This window comes from Aotus nancymaae, unplaced genomic scaffold (assembly GCF_030222135.1).
Source record: "Aotus nancymaae isolate 86718 unplaced genomic scaffold, 86718_ANA_hifiasm-v0.15.2.pri h1tg000029l, whole genome shotgun sequence".
NCBI lineage: Eukaryota > Metazoa > Chordata > Mammalia > Primates > Aotidae > Aotus > Aotus nancymaae.
The window spans coordinates 50,175,393-50,187,883 of record NW_026988442.1 but is presented as its reverse complement, the minus strand read 5'-3'; the positions used below and the strand labels follow the sequence as shown (position 1 = coordinate 50,187,883).

At 34.5% G+C, this 12,491-nt stretch overlaps 1 protein-coding gene across 2 annotated transcripts in view; it reads right to left on the bottom strand.

Annotated features, from left to right (window-relative positions):
- FAP (fibroblast activation protein alpha) overlaps nucleotides 1-12,491 on the bottom strand; it is a 70,515-nt gene that overhangs the window by 43,315 nt on the left and 14,709 nt on the right. For both annotated transcript variants that reach the window (XM_012440643.2, XM_012440645.2), the window contains exons 3-10: nucleotides 11,814-11,912; nucleotides 10,772-10,866; nucleotides 9,771-9,845; nucleotides 8,911-8,963; nucleotides 5,143-5,215; nucleotides 4,341-4,461; nucleotides 3,255-3,409; nucleotides 1,146-1,249 (exon numbers count right to left, since the gene is read on the bottom strand). In XM_012440643.2, coding sequence (XP_012296066.2) covers nucleotides 1,146-1,249; nucleotides 3,255-3,409; nucleotides 4,341-4,461; nucleotides 5,143-5,215; nucleotides 8,911-8,963; nucleotides 9,771-9,845; nucleotides 10,772-10,866; nucleotides 11,814-11,912 — 775 coding nt within the window. The remainder of the gene's footprint in view (nucleotides 1-1,145; nucleotides 1,250-3,254; nucleotides 3,410-4,340; nucleotides 4,462-5,142; nucleotides 5,216-8,910; nucleotides 8,964-9,770; nucleotides 9,846-10,771; nucleotides 10,867-11,813; nucleotides 11,913-12,491) is intronic.

Sequence of the window (12,491 nt, the reverse complement as noted above, 5' to 3'; positions counted from 1 at the left end):
TGGCTTCATGTCCTAATAGTTACATGCCTTTAGGCCAGTTACTTAACTATTCTAGTTTTACATAAAATGAGATTAATATTACCTATTTTAAAGATTGCTGTAAACATTGGCTGAGAGTGCTTAAACCACTTATGAACTATGTCTGCCACATGATGAGTGTTCAGAACATGTTTGCTACTACTATTTTATTGTTAGTATTTTGCAGCTGTTTAAACAAGACTCTGGACTCCTTGTGTTATGCTCGTTTCATTTGCCACCTATGGAGAATGACACTTTTGAAAAAATGATGTATTGAGTCAAGTTTTCATCGACTCTATCAGAATGGGGAATAGCAGATAATTCAAAAATGTAAAGTCATGTTGGATTATACAAGAGTGGACTTATCTTAGCAAGGCCCAGTAGAGGCCTCTAATGGGGTTCTTGTGCCTATTAGTGATCAATCATTTGATCCTGGTTATTCTTCATGAGGCAGGAGGAGAAGACCCAAACTTGGCCTGCTAGGCATTGGGAAGTGTTAAGGAAGCACAGCAGGCAGGGCTTGGGCCCCTCTTCCCCTTATCCACTTCAACCAGAAAGACCACAGAGGACTGACTGAAGGTTGCTGTAATCTGGACTAATCAGACAATCAGACATAGGGCATCATGCTGGGGAAGTGAGACTGCTTCACGTCCCTGCCTGCCTACAGTTCATCTCTAGACAATTCTGAAACCAGATAAATGAGAATAGCCTGCTTCACAGTGAAAAATGCTAATTTTTAGGGAGGGTTAGCTTATCTTCTCTTATTTGTAATACACATGTGATTCACATAGATCCACAAACCCTGGCTTGAGATAAAGTCAGTCAAACTTGAAAGAAGCCCAGGTGAGGACATACATGTATTTTACTATCTGCTTCTTGGTCCCAGGTTCACATATGTACATCTTAGGAAAGTTTCACTTAGAATGATTACCGAGGTCATGTTTATATGTGTGAAAGGGCTAATTTTGAAAAACCAATTAAGGAAACTTATTTGTCAATTTTAATTTTGTATATATTTAGCTTTGTATGCAACTTTTATTTACTTATTTGTTTTTCCTTCTAGCATGCATAGCATAAACTCACTAGAATATAGACTAGAAAGATGGGAGGGATCTGAGATGAATTACCTTGAGGCTATCATTGCCGGAACAGGCACTTCCTGGGGACCTACATATGCAGGGTAAGTGGTATCGATAATAAATACCCGAACAACAGGATTCTTAGCTCCAGCCTGTCAAAAAAATTAAGATATATAAGCTCATAAAATTTCAAGTACCACCAACATTTTAAAGAAACTTTAGGAATTTAAACATATTTTTCTAAGCTAATAATATTACATACATCACTGTGGAATACATTCTATTTGTAGCATGACCAGTAATTTTATTTCAATTTTACTTGCAGGGTAATTACAAATGTTGTGTCAACCGGAGTGAAAATAGATATTTTAAATGTCTAATGAGAGAGCTTTAATTTATAGGAAAAATCATTTTTAATATGTAATTGCGGTTTTGTGATCTGTATTCTCTTTTCTGATTTCCAAGACAGATCTCTCTCGTTTTAATTATTGGATAATTATAATAATAATCATATCTCTGTATGCCAGGAAGAGTTCAGAGGGGGATTAATTTGGAAGGAGAATGGAAAGGAAAAATAAATGAAAGACGCTCTTTGCTTTTGCCATATGATTTGGTCTAGGACAATCACCAAATGTTCAGTCTCCTACCTGCTTGTATTATTACTGCCACCATCTCTAAAAGATTAGGGAAATTTCACCTCTAAATGAAGTACCATGAGATTTGTACTTTTCTTGTTTTGTGCTTTCTATACTACTGTATGCTTAAAATTTATATAAGACAGTATAGCTCATACCTAGACAATTTCTTAGACTTTCCTCTGTTATTTTGCTGTAGAAAGAGAGAATCTTGCAGTTGTAACAAAATTTAAATTAATCAAATGTAGATACACAGTATTTAATGACTCAGTGCTGTTTGAATTAATCTAAAGAATTGTTTAATCTCCCCTAGGACCTCCCTGTTTCATTCCCAAGTTTAGCAAGGACTTCCCTTAGTTCTTTGGAATTGTCCCACATCTTCATCTGATGGTAGATGTTTTAGCAATTTTAAGCCTCAAGGAAACAGGAGAATGTGGGTCCCAACTTCCCAATCATTATCAGTCACTCTTCAGTTCTGGGTTCCCAATCTCTTCCTGCTCCCATAGATCCTCCCAAAGATCTGAGTTCTTTCACATCTTGGGTCCCCCAGAAGTGATAGGCCTCTCCCAAACATCTTCAGCTTTTAGAGGTTGTATACAGCTTTTAGACTTTTAACATAAACATTAGACTATCTGCAATTCTATTTCTTTTCCTATGGCTACTTTGGCTTGCTAAGAATTCACTTGTGTGTATGCCACATACATCCATCTTTGTCACACAGGGACCCACTGTATCTAGGCATAACAATGTTCCCCTTGGCAAGTAAAAGCAATAGGATCCAAAGAACAAAGAGTGAATTCTAAAATCACATCCGATTCCTTGTGCAGGAGGCGAATTTGTGCTTTGATTCCATTTTTTTTCTGATATCTTTTTTACATTGAAATTAGGATATGATGCTTCTTCACTGAGACCTGATCATTCTCCTACTGCACGCACAGTCAGGTCTCCTTCCTCCAGACGTGAGACTGAATAAAAAGAATATATAACAACTCTACAATGTTAAATATTCAAGAAACTATGGGCTCACATCATGTCTAATTCTTTCAAGGGAGAAATTGAGACTTACAAATTTAACCTATCTTGTATATCCAGAAAAAACTATAAACCATGCCTGCTTCTACCTGACAGGAACATCAAATTCGACATTTGTATTTCTCATTCTAGTTTGCATTTACATGAGAATTCAAGAGAGAATTGCAAAACAGAACTTTACCCTGAATTTGGAGCATGAAATATGAAAAAAATTAAAATTAAGTTAAGCTTGTTTTTCCTCCATGATCAAGACCATATGTTTTTCAAAGATTCTGCAATAGATTTTGCAAAGACTACTTCATCCAGCACAACCAGATGTCCAAAGCAACAGATGTCCACATAAATAATAGAGCACAGTACAATGTTTGCCTTACAATGCACAAGGATAAGAAGCTCTCCAAACTTGTTGATCCCACCTTCACTCATGGTAAATCATTGCTCATTTTGATACCAGGAAAATGAAAGCATCTGCTGAAAGTATTCAACATACCTTTGGGTATGGAATATTTATTGTTCTAGGATATTGTCCATCGCCATAATAGGAATAGGCAATAACTGGTATATCTGTATCATTAAATTCCACATATGCCAAAAATTTTCCATTAGGAGACCACCAGAGAGCATATTTTGTAGCAAGCATTTCCTCTGAAAAATAAGTACTAGCATATTAACTATAATTACATCTTACTCCTAAAATCATTGTAAATACTTCTAAATAGCTATTTATGTATTTAAAGTAGATGTGACATACGTCATACTTTGGTTATTATAAAATCACATAATCTGAGTTAAGACAAATAGTTTAACCTTTTAATCTATATCAAACATCAACCAGTCTTGTTAGAATATGACATTAATCAGAAATGTAACTTTTAAAATAAATAATGAACATGTTGACAATTCATGTTTTCCTTCAGAAAAACTTCTTGTTTTTATTAGTCACCTAAAATAGCGAAAACAGAAAGAACTATAATTGTACTAGAGAGTGACATAAACATTAAAAGTTACATTTCCCTCCTAGGAATTAAAAAAGAAAACAGAGTTAGTAGATAGATAGGTAGGCAGATAGATAGATAGATAGATAGATAGATAGATAGATAGATAGATAGATAAATAGATAGATAGATCCTAGAAGTCTTTTTAAAGTCCAGTTAAGTCCAGAATTCTACATGATCTAGAATGAGGACAAAATCAACAGAGTATCAGAAAGTAAAAATATTTTGCCACAAGATAACATAGACAGTGGTTGAGTTTTGAAAAAAAAAATGTCTTTCTGAAGAAAAACTAAACATGAGAAAATGTACTAATGCAGTACCTAAGAACCATATACCTTTTGGATTTTAAATCATTACTACCACTTCACAGTAATGTTAATGAAAATCAATTCTACCAGTTTTCTGATAAAAAGAATTTGTTCTTTTAAAATATGTATGCCCTATTCCTAACCTAGTGACAATTTTCAGCAATGCTACCCTTCTTGAAAATAAGATACTACTCATCTAAATCTTACTAAATAAACGAAATTACTTTAAATTAAAGCCTAAAGCATTAACAATAAGAAAGGAATATAGCTTACCTTCGTAAACCCAATCTGGGATTCCATTAAATATTTTATTTTCTCTTCCATTAAATGTTATTTGAAAAGGTGGATCTCCTGGTCTTTGTTTCAAATAGATATTGTTTTGATAGACATATGCCTAGAAGTGGTGATAAGTTAGTCAGTAAGGGGGAAATTCCATAACAAATTCAATGAAGCCTGTATATTTGTTTTAATTATTCATCTAATACCTTTAAAATGAGTGGCAATACAGATACAAAAAAGATTCACAACTAAAATATTATTTTAATAAGTCAAAAAAATTCAGCCAAGCCACATTAACATTAATTATAAATTTTAAAGTCTGAATTAAATAAAGAATAAAGCCTACTGTTTTCTTAGTGTTTCATTACCCCCAAATAAATAATTATGTATATTGACAGAAAGTAGAATAAATCTCTGAATATTAATAGCTAGCCAGATCTAATCTTTATTTAGAGTCCTTAAATAAGAGCTTGGACCAAATTTCATGTTGTCTGAAGCTAGTCTGGGAAACTTGTGAAAACCATATTTTTCCTGAGCTTTCTGGCACAACGCATTCTGGCTGAGTATAAGGATAAAGTTTTTGACTGCTATATTTAAAGAAGTCTATCCATGAGCTTGAGATTTTGCGGAATTCTCAGATGGGTTTCAATTTATCAAAACTCTTCCCGTTTTTAACCACTAAAATAGTCATGAATGTATTTTTTTTCTTTCAGGCAGGGAAATTTAACAAAGGCCAAAATCAAATGGCTCCTCTTTTATTTACATGATTAAACACTTCAAAAATTTAAACACTTACTAATTTACTCCCAACAGGCGACCAGCATAAATACTGAATTGGACGAGGAAGCTCATTTCCTCTTACAAATTCTCTAGAAGGAAAGAAAGAAAGAAAGAAAGAAAAACAACAAACCTTGCTGTTCAATGCAAATAAAAAATTATCTGTATCCTAAATGGAAAAAATAAACAAACAATTAAAATTAAGTATCAGTCCCTCTGCAGCTACAAACCTAATGAAAAGAATGCAGGAATGAAAAACTGGAGACATAGGTGGTGGTTGCTGTTCTTCTAGTAGTTACTTAAAAGTCACTTAACTTTCCTGGGTGTCAGTTTTCTGACCTTCATAGTGAGGTGAATGGATTAAATACAGACTGTGAAAGTGAGGAACAGCTCTAGAAATTATCTAATAGAAACCTCTCATTTTGTAGAAAGTAAATGTGAGGTTTAGCCAGCTGATAGAACTTTTTAAGGCCACATTGCCAGTTCTTGGCAGACCTTGAATTAAACTCAAGTCCTTATAACCCCTGGGATTGTAAAATTTGCACACACTAGACTGAAATGGTCACTGAAGTGCCTTCCAGTTCTGAAATTCTATAATTGTGCTGGTTTAGTATGTGCTCTTCTACATTCTCATTCACAACCCCCATCTCTGTGAATGCATATGCATTTCAAATTTTTGAAAATAAGATGCCATTTGACAATCTCCCCAGGGATCTGACTTGAAATCAGAAAAGGAAAGGAACATCTGATCTCAAGCTAAACTGAAAAACGGATTGTATACTGGGCAGTATGCCTTAAGCTTGTAAAGTCCTCCACCCATGGGGAAATTTCAAATAGTCTATTGGCCAAAATTCTCACTTTGATGCTTAGAGTCCCTCTGCAAGTACTCAGTTAAGTGACTTGCATTGTGGAGCTTTTGTAGTTCTTCAGCAAGAATGCATTCAGATTTTTATAAGTGTTACAGAGTCATAGAATATCATGCTTACTTTTTGACTTTTGTCATGTTGAAGATTGTATTAACAATTTCATCAAAATCACCTTCGTGTGAAGGCAAAGCAAGACTTGCCTACAAAGCACAATTTGAGGAGCCTCAAAAAAGACTCCTGTCCAGCCCCTCCAAAAAAAACCTCTCCAAGCTGGACCTAATATGTGCCTGACATTTCTGCCTTTCCCACTCTTTTACTGTTTGGACAGTTGTGAAGATCTGTAACACACACTGCTTTGACGTAACTTTTTAGGTACCTGCATGAGGCCTAGCAAGTAATGAGGGAACATGGCATAATTTTGGATGGGGAGAGTGATGCCCATGGAAAGTGACCATTGGTGCTGCAATGAGAGTCCTGGCCGCCAGAGAGAAGTAGGTGAGCACCTGGCCCTTGGGTGATCCGGAACATTTTGAAAGGGATGCGAGAGTCCAGTTAAAAGAATGACCCAGGCCTGGCCTGCTGGCTCACGCCAGTAATTCCAGCACTTTGGGTGGTGGATTACTTGAGGCCAGGAGTTCGAGACTAGCCTGGCCAACATAGAGAAACGTCATCCCTACAAAAACACAAAAATTAGCCATGGTGGCGCACACCTGTAATCCCAGCTATGCAGGAGGCTGAGGTGGGAGAATTGCTTAAACTCGGGAGAAGGAAGTTGCAATCAGCTGAGATCGCACCACTGCACTCTAGCCTGAGTGACAGAGCAGGAAGACATTCTTCACCTGGTTCACAATTTGGTCTCAAGCCAGTGCTCATGTTACCTTTGATACTGTAACACTATCTCAGTTTTCTACATACAGTGGAATTATCTATGCAATCACACAGACAGCACTAAGCTAAAAATCTCAGTGAAAATCTCAGGGCACGTCTCAAGCCACCACAGCTGCCATTTTGTTTTCTGAGTCACTAAGGTATGAGATAAGGCGAGGGAGGACACTTTACAAAGGTGTCCATCTCCTCAGTCTTGCCTCCCGAGCTTGAAACCAGTACTATCTCATTTTCTCTATGCTAGATTTTTATACAGTCTTCAGAGGCATATAAAAGACTTGAAACTAGTGGTATTCAGTGATGCCTGGAATCTCAAGCAATTTGCCATCTATCCTTTACTTCCTAAATTATGCTGTATTACCCACTCCCCCCAAAAAATCCAAAATATTAGACAGTTGTGCAGAAAACAAAAACAAATAAACAAAACCAGTGGTTTGATTGAATTCACTGCAGAAAAACTAAATATTTAATGTGATTTTAGGCCATAAAGCTTATATAATCTATGATTAAATATTAGGATTATCATCCTTTTGAATGCTGTTCAATTTGGTGAACCTCAACAAAAGAATTTCAAAATGATTAAAAGAAAAGCAAAGACATAATTAGAGCCTTGATAAATTGGACTGAAAGACTAAGATTCCCCACTCACTAATAGAGAGGTTTCTTAAGAGTAGGGCTGGTGCCCCAAGCTCATTTGCATCTCATTGTTGTGTGTTTCACATAGTAGGGGCTCAATAAATATTTCTTAAATTTGGTGATGATATGGATTCAGAAACAAGAAGGACTCAGAATGCATTAGACGGATTTTAGATTCTACTTTAAGAAGCAGTTCCTATTTCTTAATTTGACAGTTTAAGTAGATCAGAGTAATTCTTTTCTGAACATTTAAAGGAAGTGGATAATTTTTTTTTGAATTTTTGTGCTTTTGCTAGACAAAAGGGGAAATAGACCAGAAGATATTTTTTCAATACCTCTTCAAGCCATATAATTATTTCTCCTTTTATATAACAGCAAAGAGGATATCACATTAAGATGACTAGCTAGCGCAATTCATTGCCTACACTTAGCCAGGGTGATTTTTCTAAAGTGCAAATCTGATCATATCATTTTCCATTTAAAACCTTTGAATGAATCCCTATTGTCATCAGAAAGAAAGATCTAAACTCATTTTAATGATTTCCTCATTATTATTTGGCCTATGCTTCCTGGCTTTGACTATTGCCCAATCTTCGCCACCTCCTTCTAGTCAGCGGGCTCCTCCTTCAACTTCAAACAAGTTGACCTACTTTGCATTTCCTGATTGCACCATGCTCTCCCTCCCTCCTTCAGGCCTTTACACATTCTTCGTGCTGCCAGAAATTCTCTTCGTCAATCCTTTGCCTATCTGCACGTTCATTTAATTTTTTTCTTTTAAATGGTAAATGTTTCAAACAGTTAAAAAATATATATCTGAATAAAGAAAATGGTACTTGTCTGACAATTTACGTACCATCTAAGTTCAAAAGAATGTTTAATATTTTACATGTCATATGTTTTTTCATTTAAAAAATAATTTTAACATTTTGTCATTTTCATAATAATTAATTTTAAAACAATTAATGGAGTATGTGTTCAGACACAGCTAATGCGGCATCTATCTCGCTCCCTTCTTCTTCCCATCAGTGAAATAGCTGCTCTCCTAAAAATAGTGTCTCATTCCCAAGAATGTTTTTGTACTTTCCTATATACATTTTTTTCCATAAATAGCACATGTTTAATTTGATCTTCAAAAACAGAAAAACCAAAACGAAATTGTGAATAAAAATGCAAAATATTAGTCAAATAAAAAGAAGTGGGTACCCCATATAAGTATTTTCTTGAATTTTGTAAACTTTATGAAGCTTTATGGGTACATATATACTGTATTACTAAAAAGTAAGAAACAAAGATCAGTAAAAAGATAAAGCCTTCTTAACCCCAAATCAGAGTTTGGAATGAAAACAGCCTAGATACTAGATTTAAGTAGTATTATTAATTAATAAACAGAGGTGTTTTACCCATTGCTAAGGTCATAGATGTAATATGTTGCTGTGTAAGAGTATCTCCAAAGCTGTCAGAAAGAAGAGAGACAAAAAACAAATTATAATTATCAAAAAGCTTATATCAATAATGTATAATCCTATATCATTCAATTCAAAGTTCAGAATTATAAAAGGACTACTTTCACAAGGCACTAGGAAGAATATGTTTCAATTCCAAATGAGTCTTCATTTAAAGAGTCTTACTGTGGACTTTTGTGCCGTTTGTGCAAGTTCCAGAACTAATCTCAGCAGTGATTCAACCCTCACTCCATAAAAAGCATACCCACAGAAATTTCCTAACATAAAAAGCTTATCTTTGCATACTCTATCCCAGAAATTTTCCCTTCATGTTTTACCTGTATTGAAGTAAAACCACAATGATTTCCACAGCCCATAAGGATTACCCTGCATCTGGGTAATTCATTCTAATTATACCCTTTAAAATTGGGTAAAGAGAATTTCATTCAACATATATTTTTGCTGCAAAATGCTTGCCTTTCTTTAATTCAGTATAGTTTTTAAAAAATGATAATTGAAAAATTAAATAATATTTAACTTATAATTCTTCCTCAACGAAATTGTTGGTTTTCTTGTTAAGTATGTTTATGCTGTTGTTAATGAATGATGCAAGTATTACTTTGGACTCTATTCCTTAAAGGGCTTTCAAACTTAAACAAGCTCCATAAGATTGAAACATGTCTTGCTGAAGATTATTGGTGACGAGGGCCCGAATATTTAGAGATAAAGACAGATTTTTGCTTTCTCTTACTTTTTTAAACCACCTTGTGGGTTAGTAGGAGATATAATTGGATATAACCAAATTAAATAGTTGATACCTTTGAATAATCACTTTCTAGATAAATAAATTGCCGATCAGGTGATAAGCCGTAACTTGAAGCATTCACACTTTTCTGAAATTATAAGGAGGTTGATTAGAATACAGAAAAGATAAAGAGCCATGTAATTTGTAGTTTTAAAAGAATATTATATCACTGACATACTCCTACATACAAAGACTTTCAATGCATTTAAAAAAATTAATGTGGAACTTATTATAATTCAAAGAAATTTACTAGATACTATGGGAGCAGGATGCAAGAGATAATATATACTTTGTGATTTCAAGAAACTTATAAACTTGTTAAGGAGTAACATATTACAAATTAGAATCTTGTATAAAATATTCAATATAGCATTGCAAAATCATTAAGAAAGAAGTGATTAAATTCAAATGAGAGGATTAGTGGTTGCAAAGAGGAAGAGAGTATTATTTAAACTTGGCTTTAAAAAATTAGCAGGTTTTTCAGGGTGGAGAAAGTTGGAGGACTGAGAACCCAGGGATACAGAACAGTTAAGTGACCATTCTTTATAGCTACCACTTATTAAGCATTTATTCTGTTAGGCACTGCCCTAAGCACTTTCAAATGTTATTTTATTTAATTCTTTTATTAACCAAAAGAGGAATTATTATACTCCCACTTTACCAAGGAAAACACTAAGGCATGGTAAGGTTGGTGTAGTGAAACCCCTTACCCAAGGTTTCAGGACCAGTAAGGGACTGAGCCAGGATTTGAACGTCAATTGGTCTGACACTAAGGACTGAGTTCTTAACTCCTATCTTATGCTATACTATATTCAAAGAGGAGGAAAAGTGCTAGGTGATTTAGAAGGAGGCAAAGGCAATAGTCTAATGGGACTAGTAGAGAGGACTGGAAGACTTTAGTGGAGTATTGAACTAGGAAGGCAGGTTGGATCCAGCTAAGACTTTGAACTCTGTTTCTTGGTCAGTGAAGAACTGGCAAAGATTTCTGAGGGGAAGCTGATGTTGGATACATACCGTGGTTCTATTACTCAAAATGGTGTATGATTGTCCTGTTTCAATATTATAAAGTACTATATTGTTTTCTGCAGATTTATGTAGATATTCTTGTCCTTTAAACAAGAAAGAAAACAAAATTTGAAATGATCTCTCTTAACAGGAAATACATTCCTAACAAAAGAAACCTCTCCTATATCACAGACCTACTTTATTTTTTCTCTATGTCCAGTACATATTGCTTTGCAAAATGTAAAATAATAAGTTGGTAGTAGAAAGAAGAAGGTAGAATGCTTTGTTCTACTTCACACAAAGATGCCACATTTGCCAACAGCAGCCTTATTTTAGCTGATTCAGGGTGCTTGAAATACAATTTTGTTTTCTCGGAGCTACAAAGGGGATATACTAGTTTGAAATAGTACATTTCTTTTGCAATAATTAACATAAATTACATTTAGATTGTGTTTGATTCAACTTACAACTCATTTTATATTAATTTCATTTTCTAAAGAGAAAAATGAAAATATTTAATTTGTTCAGTGACTTAAAATATGCAACTAAAATGTCATAGGCTATTTAGTTGATCTCATTATTTATTTGATTGGATATGCTTTATAACATCCTATTTTGAAAACCTATATGAAAATATCAATTTTGTGACCCTTAAAGGGTTCATTGTCAGAGTGAGATTTGTGTTTTCCAGATTATCCAGATTAATAATGGGATTTCTCCATTGCTAAAACTTTTGTGACTTTTCCTAAATAGGAGTATTTCCACCATTCTCAAAAGTGATTACAGGCATTCAAATTATTTCAACAATGCGTTTTCCACTTTTCTTTTTCTGTTAAAAACCCTATTGACCTTGTTACTATGGGGCAAATCCAGTATGAATGGTTTTGTCAAAAGTGCTTTTTTGAGCACTTGAATCATTCAGATAATTGTTCTTTTTGTACATTTCCACTGATATGGCTTCAGTTACTATAGAGATGCATTGGCACTAAAATAAAACAAAATAAAATACATTTAAAAAAAAACCCAAAAGATAAAGAAATAATGCACTTACCTGAAATCCAGTTTGGAAAAAATGTTTTATAAGAAAATGTCCCATTTAAAATATCCTGCAGTGTGAGTGCTGTCATTGTATTTTCTTCAGAGTTATGAACTTTGGGGGGAGAGCAAACACATTCTTATTAAAAATAAAGTTAACAGCTCAAATAAATTCTAAGCCTGGCCTTCATCTGTTCTTTCTTATATAATAATAAGATCTGCTGTTTGCTAAGTGCTTGCTGAACTTCTATCATAATATCTATTATTATTAATAGTAGTATCTCCTTTTTTGTAGACAGGGTAATTAAGAATTAGGGAGGTAGTTTCACCACCTGGAAGGGACAACTGGCGGGAAACTGTAGAGGAAGATGAAGATTACAGAGGAAGACCATCCAGAGCAGCTAGAACACGATTCTTCAGGCAGTGAAGAGTTGTCAAGGTTTTCCAGAAGGAAGATGAGATGAGGTTCCAACAACTCTAGTCATTGCAGAGTTGGGGTTACAGACCATGTAGGTTTGGCTAAAATCCCAATCTCTTCACGAGTAATTCACTGTATTTCCTCACATAGGTTTGGTTCAGATCTCAACTGATTTGTCAATAATGTATTTTAGCATCCCAGTTGGTCAAATGAGATTGGCCAGAATCCTTACCTTAAGAAATCTCTTATGAATGTAGGTAATTTTCTCATACTGAC